The sequence below is a fragment of the Suncus etruscus genome, chromosome 15 (assembly GCF_024139225.1).
Source record: "Suncus etruscus isolate mSunEtr1 chromosome 15, mSunEtr1.pri.cur, whole genome shotgun sequence".
NCBI lineage: Eukaryota > Metazoa > Chordata > Mammalia > Eulipotyphla > Soricidae > Suncus > Suncus etruscus.
Window position 1 is genome coordinate 53,861,775 of NC_064862.1, and position 27,386 is coordinate 53,889,160.

The following is a 27,386-nucleotide window of genomic DNA, read 5'->3' on the forward strand; positions in this document are numbered from 1 at the left end:
CTGACAAGTTCTCCCGCCTTCTCCCAGCTCTGGGTTCTGCCAGCACTGAGCAAGAGTGAGAGGCAGGGAGGGAGGCTGGGAGGATGCCCAGTAACCCCACTCCAGGCTTTATGGTTGCCCCTCCTGCTGTCTCAGAGTAAAAGCACAAGAGGCAGGAGCTAGGTAAAGGTGCCTTTAGAGTAACAGTCCACCTTCCATCCCAAGTCCCTGCCAGCAGACCCCATGACCAATGTGCAAGCACAGGGGAGACACTCAGGGAAGGTGGGGAACCCCATATGAGACGCCAAATTGCCACAAACTGACAGATCACACGCAGAGGGTCCAGCCCAGCTGAGCTTGGCAGCCAACAGCTACCAGAAATGAACATGGGCAAAGCGCCCTATTGAAACGATCCAGGTAAGGGGTCGGCTCCATGTCAGTCTCTCTTTCAGGACACCAGGAACTGTTTCTGGGAGCCCTGCTCAGTGTGCTGTCCCTGGGTAGGGAGGACAGACGTTATAGGAAGTCGCCGGCCACGAGGGACTCAGGGCTGCCTCTCTGCTCCTGCCACCGACAGCGCAGCCAGGAGAAGGGTAGCTGCTCCTCTCCCTCGAACTCAGGGAAGCCCAGACAGTTGAGGATCTCGTAAACTCCAGCCTTGGATGCCACCTGAGAGGAGAGGAGAGATAAGGCAGGGTCCAGGGACAGGGGGACCCCCAGCTCACCCCGCGTCCACTCTCAGTGGTACTGCAGGGTGCATAGGGCTATTGGGGAACAAGCAATGCCATCTGTCACCGCACCCTCTTCCTGCCTTCTGGAGAAGGCCCTGCACACACGGGGAGCGCGGGAGAGACACCAGAGTGCCCCTGCACATGCAGGAGCACAATCCACCTGTGTAGAGGGGCAGGGACAGAGAAGGTCCATGATTTTCGGTGACAGGCCAGAAGGGCCTTGCATGAATGTCCCCTTAGCCCAGCCCCCCCTCTACCTCCCTCTGGGGTGGGAATGGCAGCTCCAAGCCCAGACAGCAGGGCTGAGTCCACACTCTGAGGCAGCTCCAAGGCAGCACACCATGTCCACCACTCAGCCCCTGGCCCCCAGACTTTTCCCATTTGAAAACAACTGTAGTACCCATCCACTCTGAGAGCGCAGCTAAGGTGGGACTCGGGCACTCATGTGATCAGTCCTAGCACACAGCCCCCCCAGTGCACTTGCTAAGGACCACGGTAAAGACATGTTCATGGCACAACACCCACAAGCCTTGGCCTGTCCCAATCCAGACTCACAAGGGTAAGGCCCCCGCCCCGCCTACTTGAGGACATTAATCCTAGCTGGTATCCAGGAGAAGAGGCCAGTGGCAGGCAGGCCAAGGGTAATTACAGAGGTCTTGGCAGGGGAGAAGACAGCCCCTTGGTGACCCAGAGACCCCAGTGGGGGCTGAGCAGGGTGCTGGGGGGGGGCCCTGAGACAGACATTGTCCTAGAATCAGCACACACCTCACTTGCCAAGAACAAGGGGTCCTCACCCCACTGTACTTGGTCCCTCCTCTGCTCAGACCAAGCATGGCCTGATCCAGTAGCATCTCAAGGAGCCCAATGACATTCTCTGGGGGGCGCAGATTGCTTTGGCCTTTTGAATATGGGGCCCAGGGGCTAGAAGGTGCAGTAAGGGCCACCAGCATAACCATACTCAGAAGCCAGAGCACTGTTCTCGTCTGCCCTGCCAGAGTCCAGAGAGGGTTGCAAACAGCAATGGCCGCAAACTGTTCAAGCAATGGTGGCTGGGGAGTGTGGAGTGAGGTCTGGCCTAGGCACACACATCCCCACACCACTCCCTGTCCTCACACACCCCTCTATTCCCACACGCCCCATGTCCTTCAGAGGCAACCAGCAAAGACTGTCCAAGACAGCCCATCACAGTCCATCACAGCTTGTCATCACCAAGGGCAGATGAGACAAGACAGGATAGAGTCCTATGTGCCTCTGGGCCCAGAGCCTCCTCACCTCGCGCATCCAGGTGCTGAAGGGCCTCTGCCAAGCGGCTGCCTTCTCCAGGTGCAGGTAGGCATTGAAGAGCACCAGAGACAGGTAGCGCTCCAAGTACTGCAAGCTCCGCAGGTGCAGGCGCTCTGCATCGTGCTCCGTCTTGGCGGCCTTCGCCTGCAGATCGAGGGGTGGTTAGTGTAGGGGCTCCCACCCCGACACCTTCACACTGCCCACATAACCACATCGCTCACACATGCATGATCACATACCCACGAACAGGCTTAACTCACACTGTGCTCTCACAGATGCACACACATGCCCTCACACACTCAGACACACACTCGCATACTCGCATATGGTACTCACAGGCACAGCGCTCTCACATATGCACATGCATATGCACACAAATACACTCACACACATGCACACTACTCACGGGTATGCACGCACACTCACACACAAACTCACACTTACTGCCTACCATGCTAGAGTGGAGCCCTGGCTCTGCACAATCCCTGAGCACCACCAGGCATGGGCCCAAGTCGAAAACCAAAAAGAATCGTGTTTAGAAATCAGGCGGTAGCCAAGAAAGATGACCTGAGTACAGACCTGCCCAGAACCCCGCAGCCCTCCCAGGGATGGCCACTGTCCCAATGGCTGTGCCCAGGCACTTACAGAGCCCAAGCCCTGCACCCCCCAAACACCTAGTTCAGGGCCCTTTTCAAGGAAGGAAGGATGGAAAGGAGGGAAGGAGGGAGGGAAGGAGGGAGGAAGGAAGGAAGGAAGGAAGGAAGGAAGGAAGGAAGGAAGGAAGGAAGGAAGGAAGGAAGGAAGGAAGGAAGGAAGGAAGGAAGGAAGGAGAAAGAAGAAAAAAGAAAGAAAGAAAGAAAGAAAGAAAGAAAGAAAGAAAGAAAGAAAGAAAGAAAGAAAGAAAGAAAAGAAAGAAAGAAAGAAAGAAAGAAAGAAAGGAAGGAAGGAAGGAAGGAAGGAAGGAAGGAAGGAAGGAAGGAGGGAGGGAGGGAGGGAGGGAGGAAGGAAGGAAGGAAGGAAGGAGAAAGGAGAAGGAAGAAAGAAAGAAAGAAAGAAAGAAAGAAAGAAAGAAAGAAGAAAGAAAGAAAGAAAGAAAGAAAGAAAGAAAGAAGGAAGGAAGGAAGGAAGGAAGGAAGGAAGGAAGGAAGGAAGGAAGGAAGGAAGGAAGGAAGGAAGGAAAGAAAGAAAGAAAGAAAGAAAGAAAGAAAGAAAGAAAGAAAGAAAGAAAGAAAGAAAGAAAGAAAGAAAGAAAGAAAGAAAGAAAGAAAGAAAGAAAGAAAGAAAGAAAGAAAGAAAGAAAGAAAGAAAGAAAGAGAGAAAGAGAGAGAGAAAGAGAGAGAGAGAAAAAGAAAGAGAGAGAAAAAGAAAGAGAGAGGAGGGAGGGAGGGAGCCCAATCCTGTGGACACACAGTGGCCACCTGCATGGACTCATAGAGCACTGGGCCTGTAAACACTAGGGTAGAGCCGCTGACACTGGCCAGGGACAGGCCATCAGCTCTAGATCTGACTACTAGCTGCAGGTCAGGCCTGGTATTTGGCATGGTTCTGGACAAGAGGTTCTGGGGCTGAGACTAGGCCCTGGTCCTGCCATGGTCCATGTCCTCAAAGCCACCTGAGGCGGCTGCTGTCCGGAGGAAACAAGGCTGGCCGCCTCGTGTCACTAAAAGTAAGGTTGTGCTTATCCAGGCCCTAGAAGGTCAGGCTGTCATTAGCTGTGTGAAGCCATACAAAAGCTTCATCTATGGAGCCTGAGCCCAAAACAGAAGAATCTGGAGAAAGTTGCCAGGACAACAGGCCTGGCACTCCCCAGCACCTCAGGGCCCTGGCACAGTGCTGCCCACTGTGGTTGCATCAAGGCTGGACAACATGCCACAGGGAGCCCAGCACACTGGATTCTAACCTCACCCGCAGCCCCCCACGAAGGAGGACCCCCACCCTAAAGAGACCTGCACAAAGATCCAGAGCTCTATCCTCAACTCGGGCTTTCTGCCCTCCCAGCCTTTTCTTGGCTTGTCTCAGGCCTGAGTGACGCTAGCTGTCAATCCCCTCCTCTTGGAGACAGGGCTGGACTCCAGCTCAGACCGGTTACATAGATTCTAGTGACTAGAATCTCCTTGGAGCTTAAAGCCTCCTGCTCAGCTTAAGGGGGTCCTCTAGTGGGCATATCTGTGGATGACAAGGATCTTGTGGGTTTTTTTGTTTTTTGTTTTTTGGGCTTTGACTTCACTACCAAGTGGTCCCAGTGCGGACTCCAAGATCCCCATCCTCCCACTGCAGAGTCAACACCAAGATGGCGCATGTGAGAATCCTCTGCTGGCTTTTACTTCCTTCTCTACCTTCATTAAAGCAACCCCACAATGCAAAGGGACCAGCACACGCGTGGCTAAGAACACCACTCTCCCTTAGCTCTGTTCTGGGGATGGACATTCTGACCCTTTTCTGACATCCCCCCAGCAACTGTGGGGACCAAAGCACCTTCATTGACTCTAAATACAGTTAGCACCTCGCAGCTGGAGGCAACGCATGCGTCAGGTCCAAATGACCCAGGCCAGCTCTCAGTGTCTCCACTCTGATGCTCAGGGTTACTCTTGGCTGTATTCAGGAATCACTCCTGAGCCATGTACAGGGATGCGAAGGAATGAACCCGAGTCTGCCGAATGGGCAAGCACCCTTCCCACTGTGCTATGGTTTCAGCCTCCCTTCCTGAGAGGGACTTGGCGACCCTTTTGGATTACGTATGGCACTAGCTCACTGCTGCCACCTTCTGACAGCTCACTAGGGCACAGTGCCTGGTAGACAATTCAGCCAAGTCCTTTCCCCCCAACTCCTTCCCACATCTGGAAGGTTCCGAATGGCTGAGCTCAAACCCCATGTTCTGGCATGCAGAATTCTGGTGCCGGGCGGCAGAGACACAAGGACAGGATGAGGGTCTGCAGAGCACACATGCCACAGAGCATCTCCGAATGGGCTGTGTGTGGGACCTAGTGCTTGGTTCCCCACAAGGCTGTGCACCTGGCGGTAGGAGCAGATGATAATCTCACGCAGATGGTAGTGCATTGGCGTCATGGTCTCGCTGACCGTGTCCAGCGCCGCGTCCACCTCCCGCTTCACACGGTGCCCATCAGGCAGCAGCTGCACCACCTTCATCACCACCTGGGGTCGAAGGGGAGTGTCAGAGAAAGGATGGGAGCCAATGGCACAGCGGGGAAGACATTTGCCTTACATGTGACGGACCTGAGTCCAGTATCCAGTAACTAGCAATCCATAGGGTCCTCCGAGCCTGACAGGAGTTTTTGTTTTGTTTTGTTTTGTTTTTGTTTTGTTTTGTTTTGTTTTGGTCATGCCTGGCAGCATTCAGGGGTTACTCCTGGCTCTGTGCTCAGAAATCAATCCTGGCAGGCTCGGGGGACCATATGGGATGCTGGGATTCAAACCACTGGGATTCGAACCACCGTCTGTCCTGGGTCAGCTGCATGCAAGGCAAATGCCCTACTGTTGTGCTATCTCTCCAGCCCCCAGAAGTTTTCCTGAGAGCAGTCAGGTGTGGACCAAAAACAAAACAAGTGTCAAAAGAGATCTGGGAGATGGAGGACTGAGGGGAGGTTCCAGCCCTACCCCCCAGGCTGCACCCAGCACTGCACCCAGCCCGCACCCAGCATCAGCCTAAGCTGAACCACAGAGCCCGATGGTGCCTCAGCCCTCAGAAGGGTTTAGGGGTGGCTGGGCATCTCTGAGCTCATTGTTTGAAGAAGTTTCAACTACATACTGGTCCAGTGGTCCAGAACCACCATAAAGGATGGTGGACTGTGATATAACCAGGACACTCCACTGTCACTCTCCTATCCCAACAGCTCCCAGACAGTTGGAACACCAGCTGAGGGGTAGGGCTCAGAGGATGAAAGACTCTTTGGCTTCTGGTGAAACTAAGGCTTGTGCAGGGCAATACCTTCCTCTTGTTCTGTGGTCCTGATCATCAGCCCTACCTCCTCTCCTGGTGGTGCTCCCCAGATAGGGCTCATGGGAGCTTGAGTGTGAGTTGGTCCCACTTGGATGGCAAGGGCTCCTCTCCCATCTCTTGAGGGCATAAAGAGAGCTCAAAGATTCTGAGTTGGCCCCTCAGCACCACAAGGTCCCCAAAAAACTGTGAGGTGTGGCCTTCATGGCCTCAGCACTGCATGCAGAGTTTGAACACTGAAAAGTTCAGGCTATAGAATGGGCCCAAGGAGCACAGTAAAATTCCTAAGCCCAGGAGAAGACCTGAGCCCAGAAGGGGTCACCAAGTCCAAGACAGCAGGGCGACAGAGCAGGGCTCAGGGCCAGCCAGACTGCCATGGGCCAGCTGACAGCCACCCTCCCCATCTGTAAACCACGACTTGAGCAAACAGGAAAGGGGTGGGTTGGCCAGGGCCTTGCATTGAGGTTACCACCTTGGGTGAAGCCCAGCTGCTGCAGCCACTGTCCACGGTCCCCAAACGGAGGGTGGCATGTGGCCCTGTGGCAGTGGGTGACCACAGACCCGTAGGGGCCCTCTGCTGGCTAGACAGGTGACGGACGCCATGATGAGGAGCTCTGATGCCCCCACACTCACCCCCTCGCCCCACAGCTGCCCACACTCACCTCAAACTCTCCCTTGGTGAACTTGGCATCAGGCACGCTCACCAGGTCCTCCTCATCCACCTCAGGGAAGCCCTGTGGGAGGACAGCTGCTGAACAGGGAGCACGGAAACCACACCTCCCCCTGTTCTAAGGGGCCCAGAACCTCCCTGCCCTGGGGATCAAGTACCTGAATGTGCCAGAAGGCCAGAACTGCCAGCACCATGGCCATGGTGGTCCGACCCCGGCCGCTGAGGCAACTGAACACAAAGCCTGTGGCTGGCTCATCGCTGAGGGCAACCCGCAGGGTCTCCAGCAGCCGGTCAAAGTCCTGCAGAGATCAGGGGTGAAATTGAGGCCCGATAAATGGGCAACCCAACGGTGCTTCGACCCCTGCTTTGGGCCAGGCCTACACACCCCTCTGTGGGCACGAGCAGGACTGGGACTGTACCTAGGTATAGTCACAGGCACCAAGACTGGGACCACCCATGTGTAAATTCATACTGACACCTGTAAACCACCAGCTTGTGGATGTTGGGAAGGTGAGAAGACAGGGAAGGAGTGGGCAGGCCAGGGCCCTGAACTGAGGTCACCCAGCTCATCTGGGGCCCAGACATTGCAGCCACTGCCCACGATCCCCAGAGGGTAACATGTGATCCCAAGGCAGTGAGTGGCCACAGACCTGTAGGGACCCTCTGCAGGATGAGGCAGGGGTAGGGGATATATATAAACATGTATGTATATGTGTGCACATCTATGTTCACAGGGTGTTTGTATGCACATGTGAACAGTCCCACGGGTGTGTGCAGTTTGTGTGTTTGTCTATGCACACACATGTATTGCACATATACATGCATACCCCCCTCCTAGGCCCCACCCATGGGGTCATTCACCTCCTCTCGGGGTGCACATAAGTCCGGCAGGGGAATGCGGTGGTAGGTGAGGCCCGGGAAGGTCCCCTGCAGCTGGCTGAAGACTTCCTGTGTGGTGAGGCATGACTGGAACTTAGGTGTGTGAGAGGCCTGGGCCCCCATGGGGGGCATGCTTAGGTGGGCCTTCAGCTGTGTCTCCAGGGCCTGGGGGTGGACAGAGAGGATGGGCCATGAGACAGCATCTCCCAGAGCTATTCTGGGAGAGCCTCAGTGTCCCTGCGTGCAGAGGGGAAGGGACTTTGACAGACCCTCCTGGGCCACCCCCCTCCAGGCCTCCAGGAAAGGGTGGTACAGAAGGCGGGGCTCACCTCCAGCTGGTGAGGGGCCAGGGCAGGCCCAGACCAGAGCAGGCTGTGGGGGTGCCCATCGAGCTGAACCACCAGCTCCTCCCTCAGGTTCACCCACATCACTTGCTGCAGCTTCCGCTTAGCACCTGTTAGGTGGGCCAGGATGCAGCCCAGGGCCTGGGGATAGGAGGACAGTCAATTGGGGGCTCTCTCCCCCACACCCAGACCCCCTCCAAGTCCCCTGGGCTGTCACCTTGGAGCTGGGCTGGGCTGTGCCATAAATGGGCATGCGGGGGACTCGCCGGAAGTTGGCCACATCCATCTCTCTGAGGGTGCCCAGGGCGTCCGAAGACAGGAGGTCATCAGGAACCTGTGGGAGAGCTGTGAGCAAGGAGGCTGGCACCCCATGGCCAGTGGCTCTTCTGCACAAGGTAGGAATGTGGCCACCTGCATGAACATAGCAGCAATGGGACCCGCTCTCAGATGACACAGGGGAGCCCCGCAGCCACTAAGGGCCTGGGCTGGGCTGATAGTCACAGTGGCAAATGCTTTCTGGGGCTTGCAAATGACCCCAGACCTATTGCACACAGTCCACCTTTCTTTGCTTCCCGGGAGGCCACACACACACCAGGAACCCAAAGTCAGCACTCTGCAAACCCACTGCACCCACTCACCAGGGCACCTTGGGCCATGAGGTCCTGGGGAGCCAGGGACGTTGCTGGGCTCAGCGTCAAGGGCAGGCGGTACAGCTCAGGGTGGGTACATAGCCAGCGGCTGAAATTGAGGGCAAAGGCCAGCGGGTACTGGGGCCCAAGGCAGAGAGATGGGGTTCAGGGCACAGCACCACCCCAGATGCCCTGCCTGTTCTCTGCTAAAGGAGTCCCCAGACAAGCCCAACCTGGACCAGAGAAAGAGGAGCAAGAAGGAAAGACAAGGTCTCTCCGAGCTCAGAAAAGCTCAAAGAAGGGGGTGCAGGGATGAAATCTGGGGACTCAAAAGAGAGAGCAGGTGTGAGAGTTGGGGGCCACTCTGCCTGCCCTACTCAGGACCACCCCCTCTCTCCAAGGTCCATCTTTCCTCCCACACCAGCCTGTTTGGAGATGACACATCCCCCAGGCCCCGCTCTAGTCACCCCCCCATGGCAGTCACTGGTCTGGGGGCAGCCCCTCACCCCGCTTTACCTCCCACTCACCCCACAGCCCCACCTGCTCGTGAAGGTAATAGTTAAACAGGATCAGATAGAAATAGTACTCCAGGCTCCGCAGCGCCCTCTGCTGGACTCCGTGCATGCTGCGGCTTCCCTGGGAGCACATGGGAGTGGGAAGAGTGGGTGAGCACAGGGAATATACGCCCTGATCCCCACCCCACTGAGCACAGAGCAGGCACAGAAAAGGGGACTCTGGAGACAGCAGGGAGTGACCATTGCCCTCACAAAGAGTGGAAACAGTGGGTGTAGACATGCTCTTCCTGAGATAGAAAAACCCTCCCTGGGCCCGGAGAGATAGCAGAGATTGCAAGCAGCAGATCCAGGACCAAAGGTGGTTGGTTCGAATTCCGGTGTCCCATATGGTCCCCCGTGCCTGCCAGGAGCTATTTCTGAGCAGACAGCCAGGAGTAACCCCTGAGCATCGCTGGGTGTGGCCCAAAAACCAAAATTAAAACCCTCCCTGAGAATCTTGGTTCCTGCATGAAGACAAGATGAGTTTGCTGGGTTTGCTCCCCAGAGTCATGTGGCCCCCCCTAAACACTGTAGGGCAGGGGTCTCAAACTCAGTTTACCTGGGGGCCTCAGGAGGCAAAGTTGGGGTGAGGCAGGGCCGCATAAGGGATTTCGCTTACCGAATATTCGAAATAAAAAAATCGCATTAGTACGAAAAAAATCGCAAAAAATCGCATTAAACATTTGCATACCCCGAACGGAACTGCTCGGGGTATGCGAGTGTTTAATGCGATTTTTTCTTACTAATGCGAATTTTATTGCGATTACTCGGTAAGCAAATAATTGCGAATACTGCGATATTTGAAGGCCAGCCTCGGGCCACAAAATGTTGTACGGAGGGCCGCAAACGGCCCTTGGGCCACGAGTTTGAGACCCCTGCTGTAGGGAAAAAATGCCCAGAGCACTGGGTCAGGAGTAGCCCAACAAGTGCAGGCAAAAATAAAAGCCTCCCTCCAAGAGACAGGAAGACCCCATAAGCAGTGCTCAAAGGAACTGTTATCAAGGCACCTTTACAGGAAGGTGATTGATTCATCTGAACGATGAATGAAAGGATTGGGAGGAGGGCAGAGCAAAATGAAAGAATTGAGGGGAGGGCAGAGCAATAGAACAGCAGGGGGGGTGTTTGCCTTGCATACAGCTGACCCAGGGTTCCATCCCCACATCTTAGAGCATCCCCAGAGCCTGGCAGGAGTAATTCCTGAGTGCAGAGCCAGGAATCAACTCTAACCACCACTAGGTGTAACCAAAAAAAAAAAAAAAAAAAAAAAAGGATTGGAGTCTGCAAACAAGCTCTGTGACCCCACCCTTGAGGGCTCAGGGAGGGGGTGTCAGGATTGATCCTCTCAGCTTCACCTTCAGGCCTTTCAGACCCTTCAGACCTGGGGCTCCCCTGCCAGTTATCAGGCAAAGGAAATGCATGTCCCTGCTAAACTCAGCCCCATCTGTAGGACCCTTAAAAGGGGTCTGCAGAACAGTTACTGAAGTGGTATGAAAGGAAGAGGGAGGAAGAGGAGGAGGAGAAAGAAGAGGAAGAGGGAAAGGGAGGAGGGGAAGAGGGAGGAAAGGAGGTAGGAGAAGGTGAAAGAGGAAGAAGAGGAAGAGGAGGAGAGGAGGAGGAAGAGGAGGCAAGCAGGGTAGATAGCAGGAGGGCAATTGGGGACATAGGTGGTGGGAAATGTGCCCTGGTAAAGGGGGTTGGAAATTGTATGATTAAAACTCAATCATGAACAACTTTGTAACTGTGTATCTCATGGTAATTCAATTAAAGCATTTACTTAATTAGAAAATAGACAAATATTGGGGCCAGAGAGATAGCATGGAGGTAAGGCGTTTGCCTTTCATGCAGAAGGACGGCGATTCGAATCCCGGCATCCCATATGGCGCCCTGTGCCTGCCAGGGGCGATTTCTAAGCATAGAGCCAGGAGTAACCTCTGAGCGCTGCCAGGTGTGACCCAAAAACCAAAAAAAAAAAAAAAAGGAAATAAGAGAAAAGAAACAAATATTATGAGGACAGAGTGATAACACTGGGAAGAGGCCATTTGCTTTGTACACAGCAGACTTGAACTAGATCCCTGGCATCCCATATGGTCCCCCGAGTCTGCCAAGAGTGATTTCTGAGTATAGAGTCAAGAGTGAGCACCACCAGTTGTAGCACAAAAACTAAAATAAATAAATTTTAAAACTTTTTTTTTTTTTTTGGTTTTTGGGCCACACCCTGCAGTGCTCAGGGGTTACTCCTGGCTGTCTGCTCAGAAATAGCTCCTGGCAGGCACGGGGGACCATATGGGACACCGGAATTCGAACCAACCACCTTTGGTCCTGGATTGGCTGCTTGCAAGGCAAACACCGCTGTGCTATCTCTCCGGGCCCTAAATTTTAAAACTTTAAAAAAAGAGAGAGAGAAAGTGAAAAAAGAGAGCAAGCAGATGGTCAAAACTCTGGCTTGAAGGACTAACACAAAGTCAAATGGGCTGCAGCAAAACAGAGTGATAGCACAGCATGGACAAGCAGCTTGCCTTGCACACAGCTAACCCTAGTTTGATCCCTGGCACCATAGAAGGTCCCCCATCATTGCCAGGAGAGATCCCTGAGCAATGCGCGTTGTGGCCCCTCAAAACTAAATAAAACAAAATATAGTATTTAAGCAAATTAAAGAAGAAAAGGGCTCTGTAGAGTTAATGCATCTGATCACATGCAAACTTGGCCACACAGAGCTGCTTCTCCCTAGGACATGGGCAAAGACTGGCCCGGTCCCCCACTTTCCCAAAGCAATACCAAGAGTGTGGTTGGCAGAAAGGAAGTTTTCAACAGACTGCCCCCCAGAACCCCTCAGCATAGCTCCTTTTTCCACCCTGAACTCTGCATCTTAGGGCCAGAGGAAATAAAACCTCCTTTCCCAAAGGAAGGCCCAGGTCTTCCTCCCCTGGCCCAAATCCTGCCCTGTCCCGAGAGTAGAGATCAGGAAAGACCCATGTGAAAGTTCCCGCCTGAGCCAGTCAGCCGCCTCTCACCTGGACCAAGCTTCCTGGTGGACCACACTCCTGCTTCCTCTGGGCATCCAGGATGACGTCCCTCAGGTCATGTAGTTCCGCACAGGCAGACACAGCTCTATCCACCTGAAGGCATGAGAGGCACACAAGAAAAGGGCAGGCAAGGTGAAGAGGGAGCAAAGTATGCCACCAAGAAGGGCTGTCCTCTCTCATGCCCCTGCCATTGCAGCCTATCCGGCCGACTCACCTCCTCCACCATCTTCCTGCCCTGGGACACCAGGTGAACAAAGCTCTGGACCACCTGCAGCTGTTCCATGGGTAGTGGTTTATTCTGCGGGGCTACGGCCCTGACAAGGAAGGGTCAGTAGTGTCCCCACGGTCCCCAAGGTGCCCCTGCAACTCCTCCCATCCTTTTAGCAAGGTCACAAAGAGCATTTACCATGGTGTCATCTGAGGCCCAGAGAGGCCAAATGATCTCCAGTCCCATGGCAAGTCTGGCAGACCAGAACTGTACCCCAGACATTGAGCTCCTGAGAAGCTCGACTCCCCACATTTCAAGCAGCCCTGACCACCCCTCTCATGGCACTCACTTTGACCTGGTGGCTGTCCCATCATGGTGAAACAGGACAAGGGCACCTAGAGCCATGCCCAAGTTGGTCCTGCCCACGCCCGTCTGGCAGCTAAAGAGGAGAGCAGGGGCCGGGCCACAGGCATCTCGAAGAGACAGCAGACTGGGGGTCTCCTGGGGGAACAAGGGCTTCAGACACGGCTCCCTAAACCTCTACTCAGGGCCCCACAGTGCAGCAGTCCTGGTGGTTCAGACAGTGGCCAAGGCAAAGTGTGGCCAACAGAGCCCCCTGTTCCACCTACCCCAAAACACAGCACCTGGACCAGAGAGGAGGTGTGGCTTGAGAGCACCTGTTTGTGCACGGACCAATCCGGGTTGTTGTTGTGTTGTGTTGATGTTGTTGTGTTGCAAGGACCAACCCAGGTGTAATCCCCACTGGAGCCCCACCAGGAGTGATCCCTGAGTGCAGGATTGGAAAGGGAGGGGAGGAAAGGTAGGGAGAGAAGGTCAGAGGAGGAGAAAGGGAAGTGGGAATAAGGGAGGAAATAGAAAAGGAAAGGAACAGGAGGGGAGGGGAAAGTAATGAGAGGGAAGGAAGGAGAGGCTAACACAGGCTGTGCCTTTCCCGAACCTGAGGAAACTGAGAATGACTGTGGTTCCAGGTTCCAGCGGGACAGGGGAACAGATCAGTGAGATCAAACCAACTGAGGCGACCCCTGCAGCCCAGTGGGGTGTGAGAGGTGCAGCTGAGGCATCTGCAGATCTGGGAAAGGGCAGGAGCCCCAGGGTCTACACAAGGAGGGTGTAAGGGCATAGCAACAGGCAGCTGGCACGGCCTTGTCCTGACTGCAGATGACCAGGGTTCGGGTTTGACCAGAAAATGTGCAAACACACACACGCACACATATACTCAGAAACATATTCATATACTCACACTCACACATACAATGCACTCACACTCACACACACAGGCCCCCTTCACAGCTCAACTTGGTTTCCTCAGTACCTATACGCCCACAGCCCCGCCCCATCCAACAGGCAGCTGCCCTCTCTTACCCGGAGGACACTGACAAATACATCCAACTGCGGCTCCAGGGGGGACCCATGCTCGGACAGGGGAAGGCGGTGGTACCTGCCAGAGAGAGGAGCCCGTCAGGGGGGGTACTCACCGCCCAGTCCCCCCAGCCTGAACACACTGGCCTACAGACCTGTAGGTAGGCTTCAAGAAGAGGGGCCTCCGGAACACTTCACCAGACACATGTACGTCATCCTCGCCCCGAATAGCCACAGCATGGGGCTTCCCCCACGGGTCCTCGGGGCTGGGGTAGACATGGTACGTGTTCTCGCTCAGCTGTGCAAAGTCATGGATCTGCAGGGACAAGTGAGGCCAAGGACCATGAGGCACTTTCGGCCAAGTGCCCCAGCAGCAGGGACTTGGGGGACTATAACAATGAGGAGTCCTAAGGGGACAGAGTGGCCACTAGCTCAAGGGCAGACAGGAGCTGCCAGGAGGTGAGAGGACCAGGCTGGCCTCAGGTCACACCTGTGTGAATCTTCATGAAATCTACATACTTCCAGGCTATGTGGGTGCCCCAACTCATGAGAAAGAGGGAGACAAAGGGAGCTTAAACCAGACTCAGGCCAGGCCGATGGTCATCTCACCAGGCTGAACCTCCACAACTCACTCACCCTGCCAGGCTTATCCCCAATACCATAGTCACTGCATCATTCCACAGGCTTGATGCCAAGTCTTTCTACCCCAACATGGGCTGTTACATAAAGGGGTTACCCTCAATAACGCCAGCTGAGAAACAGGTGCAGCCAGAGAGGAATAAAGCAGAGGGGTCAGGAAGGGTCAGGTGTTGCCCCTCACTGGCAAGACAACCTGATACTGGCTCATACAGGGCAAAAAAGTGGGTGCACAGAAGCTAGGGGAGCATAGCTGGTGAAGCAAAGAGGGCTGTGGGCCAGGGTCCCTCTCCGACCAGGGCCCCACCTCCTTCCGGATCGCTAGCTCCAAGCTCTCCACGCAGCCCCCAGGCCGGAGGCCCTGGACATTTTCCTGCAGGTTCTGTTTGTCCCTTGGGGTGTAGGACACAAAGTCGTCTCCAGATCGAAGAAACAGCACAGGCTCCTCGCGCACACAGAAGATGAGGCAGTCCTGGAGGCCGCAGAGGACAGCTGTCACCCCCGGACAGCACATGCCCCCCCTCCTGGCCATGTCCCTTACTCCGCATGGTCCTTTAGCCTGCACCCCTCCCCCCCCAAAACTGAGCTTAGCCCCAAAGCCATCTCAGCAAATCCTCCCTGCTTTGGGTCACCAGACTACACAGAAATCCAGCGCCTTCATTCTGGCTTTGACTTTTGACTCTTTTGGGGAGTTGTATGGTTTTGGGGCTCACACCTGGCCATGATCTGGAGCTACTGCCCAGCTCTGTGCTCAGGGGTCATGTCTAGAGATGCTTGAGGATGATACAGTGCCTCAGTTAAAACTATGCCTGCAAAAGGGTCTCCCCAAGAAATCGGAGGTTCACACAGCCAGACAGTGTAGGGGTTAAGGTGTAGGGGTTAAGGCACCTGTCTTGCATGTGGCTGATCCCAGTAAAAATCCTTAGGATCCCTGACATCCCATAGAATCCCACGAGTCTGCCAGATGTGATTTCTGAGTGCAGAGTCAGGAGTAACCCCTGAGCGCCGCCAGATATGGTCCAAAAGTTAAAAATAAAAAATGGTCAGGGGTTTGGTAGGCATGAGATGAAGAAATGAATGGCCCTGCCATACAACCATTAATTTACTGAGCACTGCACGGGAAAAGGGGGAGTGGGACAGGTATCAGCCCTAATGGAGCTGGGGAACTGAGTGTGGGGGCTGGCAGGGCAGAACAGCCCCCTCTGGTGCACTGAGCTTCATTACCTGATGCACACGGCTGCATTCCAGCCCAAGTCTGAGCAAAACTCACCCTGGGATCCTCAGGCACTGCTGGGGCTGAGTCACATCTGGGTCAGAATCGGATTTGGTTCTGGTCTGATCTGGGTCAGGTCTGACTCGGGGACCAGAATCACCCCTCAGTTTTCCCCATGGACTGGAAGCTGACCCTTCTCATCTAAAGTGACCTGAGACTGACCACAGTTCACCCCCAATCTGACCCCAACCTGTCTGTTCCCCTTACTTCCCACTCAGAAGAGAGTTGCTGGGCCCGTACTCCTAGGTTGCAGGAATCAAACTAATCCAGATCTACCACCAAACAGCCATCTCCCCAGCCTTCCAGCACCCCTGAAAATGCCCCTTCAGGCCCTTCTGCTATACTCACCCTGTGTCCTTCCTTCTGGAGCTTCTGCAGCACCCTCCCAAACCCCAAGAGGCTGGGCTGGCCCATGCCAAACACAGCCAGCCCACTCCGTGCCTGCCGGAAGTTGGGGGCCCCGCAGCTCTGCTTGGTGCCCAGTATGTCCGTGTTCTCGGCGACATCCTGCACCAGGAAGTAGCGTCCCTAGTGGGGGGATACCAGACCATGAGTGATGACATAGGGACACCTTCAACCTGTGAGATTTGGAACCCAGAACACACAGGGTCAAGGAGACAGAAAATGATTCCCGGATTGCTGGGGATAAATCATGGGATAACCTAGGATACTTTGGACACCCACCACCTAAGGAAGTGTGTCACTGAGTGCAGGAAAAAAAAAGCTGTGAGGCATCAAAGAAAACTTCCTGGAGGAGATGGCATGTAAGTCCTGAAGAAAGGAAGCAGAGAGGGGCATGGTTGATACCTCTCGACTGGGTCCTCCTAGGAGGAAGTAAATATTCTCACCCCAAGAAAGGGCATGAAGAAGAGGCAGGGAGAGAGGCAACTGAATTTAGGCAAAAGGACAAGCGCTGAGCTGGTTCTCCAGAGTTGAGGTAGCGGGGTCTTTTCTCCCCACAGGAGGAACCCACAAGACACCCACAGAGGGTGCATAGCAGGTGACAGCAGATAGGACCAGACAGACTGCTAATGGGACCCACACTTCACTGCTCAGTTGCTGAGAAGGGGGCTGAATCCTACCACATGCCAAAACTTCCCTAAGCTGCTCCTGCACCCCCATGGGTCAGCGACACACTCAAGGTTTTCTGAGCAGCAGCCCTGAGCCCAGCACTGCCCCAGGCAGAGGACAAAGCCTTAGGCCTAGAGGACTCTGATCTTATGCAGATGTTTAAAGCAAATGAAGCTAAGACAGAGACATCAGAGCTTCTGCAGAGGATGCCCTGAATAGTACCAGCTTAAGGAAAGTGGTCTGGGAGCTTCCGGACCTCAGCATGTTCTTCCTAATATTAACACAGGCACTGGGGACTGGCTAAGCAGGCAGATGACAGGCAAGGGCTAATATCTCAGAGTACCAGGGCTGGAGTCATAGCACAGCAGGGAGGGCATTTGCCTTACACACAGCCAACCCAGGTTCAATCCCCATCATCCCATATGGTCCCCCAAACACTGCCAGGAGTGATTCCTGAGTGATTCCTGAGCACTGCCAGGTGTGGCCCCAAAAATAAAGTAATAGAACAGAGCACTACCCACAGGATGGGAAAAACAGGTTCCAGGAGAGAGAAGGGACAGGAGCACATGAACAAGTGGGATTGAAGGGATTGAACACCAGAAGGTGGGTCAGTTGGTAACGCAGATGCAAAATTGAGAGCTGCAGCATCTGGGAAGACACTTGGGGAGGACAGGATGAGGAGAGGTCTCACCTGCACCAGATAGTGCTCGGGGCTGGCATCAGAAAGCTGGCCCAGTGTGTAGTGGGCTTTGAGCAGCTCATCATGAATCTGAAATTCTTCCTTGCAGTTGTATCTGCCCGGGACAGAATGAAGACATATCAGACCCTTCTCAAACAGGGCCTTTCACTTCTAACCAGTCTCCACCCCACTCAGCTACCCATTTGAGGCAGAGATTCCTCTGTTCCCAATATCCACATCCCTCTTTCTTCCTCAGCAATAGAACCTTGAATTTGAACTGCATCATTTAGCTGAAGACTACATTTCCCAGACTCCCTTACAGCTAGTATAGTCGTGCGATTGCACTTTAGGAGGGGTCCACACCCAGTGACATTCAGGGGTTACTCCTGGCTCTGAGCTCAGAAGTCGCTCCTGGCAGGTTCGGGCGACCATATGGGATGCTGAGATTCAAACCAGGGTCCGTCCTGTGTTGACTGCAAATGCCTTACCACTGTGCTATTGCTCCAGCCTCCATGTGATTGCATTCTGACTAATGAAGTGTTAAAGTGGCTATAAGTGTGACTTCTAAATCATTCCCTCCAGGGAAAGGTGTGTGCTGCTACTTCCTGGTGAACATCCAGAAGTGAAAGTGGGAGGCTGGTTGATCGTGGAATGGTTATACTATCCTGGAACACTGCCTCTTCCTTCAATTGACAGACCTACTTTGTCTACCTTCTATTCACTCTAGTCTCCAATATAAAGGATCCTCCGTGAGAATAAGGCCAAGACCCACAATTCCACAGTGCACTAGGTGTCTCGGAGCACAGGCTATAGCACTGCAAGACCTGGACATAACACCCAACTCCACTCCCCAGTAACTGGAGTTACTCTGTATAGCTCAGATCCCCATGTTTCGGACCTCTAAGGCTGCTCTAAGAGGTCACTGTGCTAAACAACTTAAGTGCTTAGTACAGTGTCCTATGCAGAGACTGTTCATTAAGATCATTCGTATTACTAGTATCTCTGTCTTTTCACAGGACATTCTCAACAAAACCCACAAGTACACACCCAGCTTAGATTCCCAAGGATGCTATGCCAGAAAGGTTTAGCACTTAAAACACCAGAGTCACAGTGCAGCTAGTAAAAAGGGACACAGCAGAGGCTGGAGAGATAGTATGGCGAGAGGGTAAGATGTTTGCATCACAAATGGCTGACTTGGATTCTATCATCTGCACCACACATGGTCCCCAGAGCAATACCAGGAGTGATCCCTGAATGCAGAGCCAGGTGTCCTGAGCAAACACCCAAGGGCACAGACACCCCAAGGCACAGGCACCCCAGGACATAGATACCCCAAGGCAGAGACACCCAGAGCACAGACACCACACCCCAGAGCATAGACACCTCAAGGCATGACACCCCAGGATATGGATACCCCAAATCAAGACACCCCAAGGCTTGGATACTCAAGGTCCCGGACACCCAAGGGCATAGATACCACAGAGTAGGGCACCCCAGAACACAGATACCCCAGAGCACAGACACTCCAGGGCATGGAAACCCCAGATCATGGAGCTTCTACCTTGCCTACCATCCAAGCCATTGCACCCCAGAACTTGTCCTTCATAGGACCCCCCCCCCCAAAGGATAGGAATTTGAAGTCTATTTCCTGATGTGCTTCCAAACCTCTCTCAATGTATCCAAATAAACCTTCCACCTCTTCTGGAATGACCCTAAATCTAATTAGGAAAACCAACCAACTCTTTTCTTTCACCATTTGAGATTAATGTCAGTTTGGAATCAAGACAATAATTTTAGGCCGAAGAGATAGCACAGCGGTAAGGCATTTGCCTTGCATGCAGAAGGACCGTGATTCTAATCCCGGCATCCCATATGGTCCCCCGAGCCTGCCGGGGGCGATTTCTGAGCGTCGAGCCAAGAATAACCCCTGAGCGTTGCCGGGTGTGACCCAAAAAACAAAAAAAGACAATAATTTTAAAAATCTAAATTTAGGAGCTGGAGCAATAACACAGCAGAGGATGTTTGCCTTGCATGCAGCCCAATCTGGGTTCAATCTCTGGCATCCCATATGGTACCCCCGGAACCACCAGGAGTGACCCCTGAGAGCAGAGCCAGGAATAACCCTTGAATATCACAAGTGTATCCCAAAAACAAAAAATAAATAAATAAATAAATTTAATGTATTTTAGTAGACAAACCTCTTTTGAAGATGTTCAGCCAATAATATGTTTAAAGCATTTTTATTTTATTAATATATTTCTGGCAACAGGTGGGGCAGACTCAGCGGCCCTCAGGAGCTATTCCTGGCTCTGTGCTTGGAACAATCCCTGGTAGTGCTCAGGGGCCACATAATGTGTCGAGGATTCACACAGGATGTAAGTAAGGAAGTATTTAATCTCATATATCTTTGGACCCCCCCACCAAATTGCTTTTCTTTATTTTTTCCCTCCACACAGTCCAAATTGCTTTTCAAAATATATTTCTGCCACCATAATTACCTCGAGAAGCTCCTGCTGCTGTAGACATGGTTAAGTAACATGTAGGTTCGTGTGCACACACACACACATACAACCACACACACACATATACGACCATCCATCCTGTTCTGCTTCCCACTTGCTCTGTGACTCCAAACAAAGAGCTAACTAAGCTTTTCTGGGCTCAGAGTCTCCACCTGGGCTATCCACCCCTGCCTTTCCCTGTACCTCCCCAGCTGTGTCTTCTGGAAAGTGAGAGGCAATGGGCCCCACTCCCCCGCACTCACGTGATCATGACGGGGGCCACCTTATTGGGGATGATGGACTTGGCCCTAATGTTGTGCAAGGCAGTAGTCTGGAGCTGGTGGGCACCCAGTGAGGGGCGACTTTCCATTGTCCCCACACCCTGTGGACTCTCAAAGAAGGCGCCTGAGGAGACTGGCTGCTGGGCTGCGCTGGCCGTTGTCCCCATAGTCCGCCGGCGGGCTCAGGACCTAGGATCTGTGGACGAGAGTGAATGGTCAGGCAGACAGGAAAATCAGAGTGGGGTTCCTGCCCCTCCGCTGTTTGTTCCCCCTTGGATGTGCACAGTCAGGGTTTGGAGGGCTCCGATGCCCCCTTGGCTGGTCTTTCCTGCTTTGGGGAACTGGTAGGTATGGCAAGACAGAAAGGCCAATTCAAACACCTTCTCCCATTCTAGCAAAAATAGAGCTGATGGGGGCAGAGAGAGAGCCCAAGGGCTAAACCCAGAGAAATCCCCAGAATGGCCTATAGTCTCCTGGATACAGCTAGAGATGAGTCCTGAGCAGAGTCAGGAATAGCTGAACCAGGTGGTTCAAGCCCCAGTCCACCAAAAACACAAAACAACAACCAAAAAAGCTAACAATAATAAATAATTTTAGGGAGCTAGAGCAATAGTCCAGTGGCTGACCTGGGTTCAAGCCCCAGCATCCTGTATGACCCCTAGAGCCCGCCAGAGGTGAATCCTGCCTGAGTGCAGAGCCAGGAAGAAGCCTGAGCATTGCAGGGTATAGCCCAAAAACAACATCTCAAAATGTTTTTAATAGAGAATAAGGATGGGGCACGGAGAGATAGCACAGCGGCGTTTGCCTTGCAAGCAGCCTATTCAGGACCAAAGGTGGTTGGTTCGAATCCCAGTGTCCCGTATGGTCCCCCGTGCCTGCCAGGAGCTATTTCTGAGCAAACAGCCAGGAGTAACCCCTGAGCAATGCCGGGTGTGGCCCAAAAACCAAAAAAAAATAAAATAAATAAAATAAAATAGAGAATAAGGAAATGGGTTAACCCTCCATGCAGGCTAGGTTCAGGGTCCTGAGTGAGTGGGTGAGACCACCACAGGAGGCCTGGCCTTCCAGATGGGGAGCAGGAGATGTCCCTGGGGCCCTGGGGGGAATTGCAGTGTATAGTCAGGCTAGAGGAAATGGCTGGAGTAAGTCCTGGGTATGGGGGAGACTTTGTGGTAGATGGGACCAGATGAGCATGGCACAGTCCAGACTAGGGAACTCTCAGCAGATCAAGGGAAGTACAAGGTTCTGGAGATTCATGGAAGTGCCAGGGCTCCTGACTCCACCACAGTATCTCTTAAGTCACCCTGCACAGCCTGGGGGCCCAGCGTCCTGCCTACAGGCTGAATCTTGGTATACAGATAGCACAGCAGGGAGAGCACTTGCCTTGCATGTGGCCAACCCAGATTCGATCCCTGGCATCCCATATGGTCCCCTGAGCCTGCCAGGAGTGATTCCTGAGTGTAGAACCAGGAGTAATCCCTGAACACTGCCAGGTATGACCCCCAAATAAAAACAAACTATGAAGTAGCATTACCAACCTGCAGGGACAACAGTCTCAACAGTACAGCCTCCCTCACTGCCTTCCAGGCAACAGGTGAGATGACCGAACTCTCTCCATCCCCTGCCCCCAGCACTGCTCCCAGCCCAGTCCAAGCCCCCATAAGCAGCAGTGTCCAGGGGCTAATTCCAGTCTGTCCTTGGAATTCCAGTAGTTGGCAACACCCCAAGCATTTCTGGGCTCCATATTGTCCTGTCTGTTATTCCCAGCAAAATTGGGGTGGGGAAGCTGCCCCCACCTCCCACAGCTCTTAGCTAGCAGCTGCCCTCCCCACCCCATCCTCCCACTTTCTAAGTGCCCTTGGAGGCCTAAAGCTCAGTTCCCAAAGGAAGCCCTTTTTGCTTGCACACCACCCACTCCATTCACAGACTGAGACATTCCATTCTCTTCCGGTATCACTGCCAGCTGTTCCCACTATGGCCCAGCTGTGTCCTTCCTGGCTCAGGGGGTAAAATGAGCTGATGCTGTCACTTTCTCTGCCCACCCACCTTGTGCCTTCCCAAGGGACTCAAGGATAAGGAATCTGAGTCTGCAGAACCAGGCAGAGGATTTATTCCCTGCATTCTGAATCAACACGGTGACTTTGGGGCACATCCTTTGAAAAGCACCTTCCTGGACTGGACTGATAGCACAACAGTAGGGCATCTGCCTTCCATGCTGCCAATTCAGGATGGACCCGGATTTGATTCCCAGCATCCAATGTGGTTCCCTGAGCCTGCCAGGAGCGATTTCTGAGCGAAGAGCCAGGAGTACCCATGAGCGCCGCCAGGTATGCCCCCACCCTAAAAAAGCACCATCATATGTCCTAGCTTCAAGGTCAGACAAGGTCAGTGTTCCTTGCCCAGGACAGTTCCCACAGTGCTCACCCTAGAGACTCCCATTACCCCTCCTAGCTCTGGACAGGCCTCTGTCCAGCCCCAGTCCCCTTTATCTATTGTCCCCTCAAATTCCCATGAGCTTATTTCCATGTGACAGCCCAGGTGGGTGTCTTTATGGCTTTTCTGTCTAGGCTATTGACAATTATCCTCTAGGGAGGGAAGATAGGGGTGGAGGTGACACCCAGTTTCCACAAAACAAAACAGCTGGGCCCGGAGAGATAGCACAGCGGTGTTTGCCTTGCAAGCAGCCGATCCAGGACCAAAGGTGGTTGGTTCAAATCCCAGTGTCCCATATGGTCCCCCGTGCCTGCCAGGAGCTATTTCTGAGCAGACAGCCAGGAGTAACCCCTGAGCACTGCCGGGTGTGGCCCAAAAACCAAAAAAAAAAAAAAAAAAAAAAAAAAAAAAAACAGCTCACCAGGGCCTATAGATTCATCTGCCATAACTCTATGGGGTCCAGGCAAAGTCCTTGGGTTCTGCCTTGTGTGGGTACCCCAGGCCTGCTACTTACAGCACTTCCTTCCTTTTAAAACCCAGGGAAAGAAAAGTCTGAGGATGTGACTAGAGGGGTTGAGTGCCTGTATCACACACTGAGGGCCCTAGCACCATAGGGCTCTCTGGGAACTATCCGATAGGGCTCCAAAAGTCACAATAAAGTAATAATAATGATAAATTGTAATGACCTATAAAACCAGGGTAAGATGCTAATTTGGGGTTTTTCTGTTTGATTGCTTTGCATGCTTGTTTTGGAGGGGTAATCCCACAATGCAGTGCCACTGGCAGGGGTCCTCAAACTTTTTAAACAGGGGGCCAGTTCACTGTCCTTCAGACTGTTGGAGGGCCAGATTATAGTAAAAACAAAAATTATGAACAAATTTCTATGCACACTGCATATATCTTATTTAGAAGTGAAGAAACAAAATGGGAATAAATACAATATGTGGCCCGCGGGCCATAGTTTGAGAACCATTGGTTTAGAGCTTACTCCTGGCCCTTTGCTCAGGGATTACTCTTGGAAATGCTCAAGGAACTATATGCGTGGGGGAGGGTAATTTTAAACCTGGGTTGGCCGTGCGCGAGGCAAGCTCCTAACCCACTACGTGATCCCTTGCCCCCTCAATTCCTAACACTGGGAAGAAAATGTATCCATTATAAATTGGGTGTCCGTTAAGCTGGTTCAGGTAGTTCATGTCTCAGGTATGCCAGGCCCTGAATTCAATGCCCACAAATAACAGGTCCCTGGGACCAGACCTAGAGGTCCCCAAGCACAGCACAAGCAGGTCTGAGTGCCCCCTCAGATTCACATCCCAGGCTGAGACACCAAGAGAACTGTGAGGTGATCCTGAACATTGTGAAGTGAACATCTACTAGAAAAAAAAGGGAGGATATTTATAGAATTAGGGTAAACTGTGGGCCAAATAGCTAGCACAATGGTCAGAGCATATGCCCTGTATGGGCCAGGGTTCGAGTTCCAGCACGGCATATGGTTTCCCAAGCACCATCTGGGGTGGTCCTTAAATAATAACCAAATAAAGAAACCTGGGCCCGGAGAGATAGCACAGCGGCGTTTGCCTTGCAAGCAGCCGATCCAGGACCAACGGTGGTTGGTTCGAATCCCGGTGTCCCATATGGTCCCCCATGCCTGCCAGGAGCTATTTCTGAGCAGATAGCCAGGAATAACCTCTGAGCGCTGCCGGGTGTGGCCCAAAAGCCAAAAAAAATAAAGAAACCTGGGTGAGATCAATGTCATCTATGAAATGGGGGCAAGTAGGGGAACTAAAACTGCAGGACCCCCTTATTCAGCTAGATCAGCTATTTATGGGGTTGGAGCAATAGCACAGCAGGGAAGGCATTTGCCTTGCACATGGACAACCAGGGTTTGATTCCCAGCATTCCATATAGTCCGGTCCCCTGAGTCTGCCAGGAGTAATTATTGAATGTAGAGCCAGGAGCAAGCCCTGAGTGTCAATGGGTGTGGCCCCCAAAACAAATATAGATATATATTTATAGATATAGGTTTATTTTCCTAAGGGCTAGAGTGATAGTACAGTGGGGAAGGTGCTTGCCTTGCACACAGCCAACCTGGGTTCGATCCCGACATTCCACAGGGTCCCTGAGCCAGTTAGGAGTAATTTTTTTAAGGGGACCACATACCCGGTGACACTCCTGGCTTGGGGAACCATATGGGACACGGGGGATCGAACCGCAGTCCATCATAGGTCAGCGCATGCAAGGCAAACACCCTACCACTTGCGCCACCGCTCCAGCCCCTGGAGTAATTATTAAATCCAGAACCAGAAGTATGCCTTGAGCATCACTAAATATTGTCTAAAACATATATACATATACATATACATATATATATTAACTCTCTCAGTAGTGGAGAGAGAGTACAAGAGTACTATGTGCCTTGCACATGGCCCACACCAATTCGAATCCTTGGCATTAAATATGCTCCCTGATCAATTTGTGGGATCACTCCTGAGCACTGCCAGGTGTGCCTCAAAAAAAAATCAAATTAAATAAAATATTTTTAAATTTAAAAAAAAATTCTAAAAAGTTAACTCTTGGGACTGGAGTGATAGTTTTGCAGTAGATAGGCATTTGCCTTGCACAAGCCAACAGAATTCAATCCCCAGCATCCCTTAAGATCCCTGAATTCCACCAGAAGTGATCTCTGAGCATTGCCAGGTGTGCCCCCAAAAAATCTAACTCTTGGATGAGCAGTGAAATTCCACTGCCCATTCCATCCCTTTTGCTCCTTCAACTTCAGATGTCGTTCCCCCTTTCCCAAATTGTGTCTTTCTGGCTTTCAGGCAGGATGGGCTCCCTGACCACTGTCCCTACCTCCCTGAAATCTCACTGCCTGTTGCAGTGGTCTGAGAATGTCGCTTTGCTAACTGACCTTGAGGTGGCCCTCAGAAAAAGCAGCCCTGAGGCAGGATCATGGTTGTCACCACTGTGGAAACCAGGGGTAGCCTCAGTTCTGGACAAGGCACTGCACTGACCCCATACTTTCCATCCCGCCTTCCACACAGATGCTGGGTACTGGACCAGTGACACAGAGAACCAGTGGCATCCCGGGAGGTGTGGGGAGTAGACCCACAGTGGCCCCCTCCCAGGCCTAGCAGCCAGATGCCTGCAGGGAGCAACAATGGGGCTAAAAATAGCCAGAGCAGAGCAGCAGCTGCAGGAAACAGCTGCCTCACTCCCAACAAAGGGCAGGAAAGCCCGCCCCATCCCCTGAGCAGGGGCCGGCATGGGGGTCTGGGCAGGCTCCCTGACACTCCAACAGACATATCACACACATAAACACTCATGCACCCATCCACTCTCACATATACACAGTCACTATGTAGACACAACCACATACTTAGCCCTCACACTTCATCATACTCCACCACACATTCATGTACAGTTACACACATTCATGTGTACTCACTCTTATGTACTCACACTATCTTATACTCCCATAAGCATACTCATTCTCATACATTCACACGCGCACACACACACACACACACACACACACACACACACACACACACACTGACAAGGTCTGGACCCTCTTTGGTCACCAGCATGTATGTGTGGGCAGAACCAGAGCACCCCAGACATTCTCCACTCACTGTCCAGTAGAAGAAAATGAGATCAGAGCAGAACAGCAGCTGCGAAAGGCCCCAGACAGTCTCTCCCACATCCGCCGCCCACCCCAGCCAGGGTCGAACCCAAAAAGGCAGCACTCACTGCCCCAGAGGATGAACATCAGCCTTAAAGGTTTGGTTCCTGGGCTGGAGAAATAGTATGGAGGTAAGGCGTTTGCCTTGCGTGCAAAAGGTCGGTGGTTCAAATCCCGGCATCCCATATGGTCTCCCAAGCCTGCCAGGAGCGATTTCTGAGCATAGAGCCAGGAGGAACCCCTGAGCACTGCCGGGTGTGACCCAAAAACCATCGCCTCCATCAGTGAGCCCCAGAATGTCCAGCCTCGCTACTCCCCCACAAGAGTTCCTCAATGCCCACCTTTGCCCTCAGTCCCAGTCAACAGGGGGTGGGGGAGAGACATCACTCAGAAGCCCTTGGCAAAGGACCCAGGGAAGCTAACTGGTGCCCTCAAAGTATTCCTCACAACCCCAGACTTCATCTGTAGCCACCTTAACCCCCCTCTGGACAGGATGTGCCTTGGGCCTGATGAACTGCACCAACATCCCAAGCTGGAGCCACACCTGCTGGGATTGCCAGGTCATGGGAGCCAGGAGTGGGGGTGCATGTGGAAGCTGGGGAGGAAACAGGGGTGACAGGGAAGGCAAGCCCATGCAGTGTCCTCCGGGGGAAATGGTCTCATCATCCTCCCTGCTTCCGTTTCCAGTTTAGTAAGGTCAGGGCTTAATCCCAGGAGGCCCAGGTTTCACAAGATCTGACTAACCACACAGAGGGACAAGATGCAGGTTTCCCTCTCTGTCCAATATCTGCTGATAGCTGGCCAGGCCCTTGCCCCCTACCCCAGCTGCACAGAAGAAGGAGATATAAAATCAAGGCTATAAAGTCAAGGAAAACTTCCTGGGAGAGAACACTGAGCCTTGAGGGATGAGCCATGTTTAACAAACAAGAAAGACCCTGCCAGGGCTGGAAAGAGTAGAGAGAGCTCAGAGGATGCTTGGCATTCAGGAGGCCCAGTTTTATTGGGTTTTAGTAGAAGTTGGCTCTTTTATTTGTTTGTTTTTGGGTCACGCCCAGCATCCTGGCTCTATGCTCAGAAATCGCTCCTGGCAGGCTCGGGGGACCTTACAGGATGCCAGGATTCAAACCACCATCCTTCTGCATGCAAGGCAAATGCCTTATCTCCATGCTATCTCTCTGGTTTTGTGCTCAGAAA

General features: G+C 52.8%; 1 protein-coding gene across 1 annotated transcript; it reads right to left on the reverse strand.

Moving 5' to 3' along the window:
* Positions 1–217: 217 nt before the first annotated feature.
* PALD1 (phosphatase domain containing paladin 1) lies at positions 218–20,244 on the reverse strand. Its single transcript, XM_049789263.1, has 19 exons — positions 20,060–20,244; positions 17,308–17,410; positions 15,894–16,073; positions 14,580–14,744; positions 13,792–13,952; positions 13,640–13,715; positions 12,606–12,757; positions 12,263–12,362; positions 12,037–12,141; positions 9,012–9,107; positions 8,481–8,609; positions 8,060–8,176; positions 7,828–7,983; positions 7,481–7,663; positions 6,778–6,918; positions 6,612–6,683; positions 5,007–5,147; positions 1,983–2,138; positions 218–648 (listed from the first exon to the last, which is right to left on the reverse strand). Exons 1-19 carry the CDS (start codon positions 20,242–20,244, stop codon positions 496–498), a joined length of 2,571 nt encoding a protein of 856 aa, XP_049645220.1. The 3' UTR covers positions 218–495.
* Between the last annotated feature and the right edge of the window lie 7,142 nt (positions 20,245–27,386).

Bases quoted from the DNA above. Each gene is read 5' to 3' on its own strand.
- PALD1 (XM_049789263.1), bottom strand. From the start codon at position 20,244: ATGGGGACAACGGCCAGCGCAGCCCAGCAGCCAGTCTCCTCAGGCGCC. The intron at 14,745-15,893 runs GTGAGTATAGCA...TGCGGCCTCCAG, and splicing joins TCCAGAAGGAAGGACACAGG to GACTGCCTCATCTTCTGTGT. The intron at 8,610-9,011 runs GTGGGGCTGTGG...CTTGGGCCCCAG, and splicing joins ACTATTACCTTCACGAGCAG to TACCCGCTGGCCTTTGCCCT.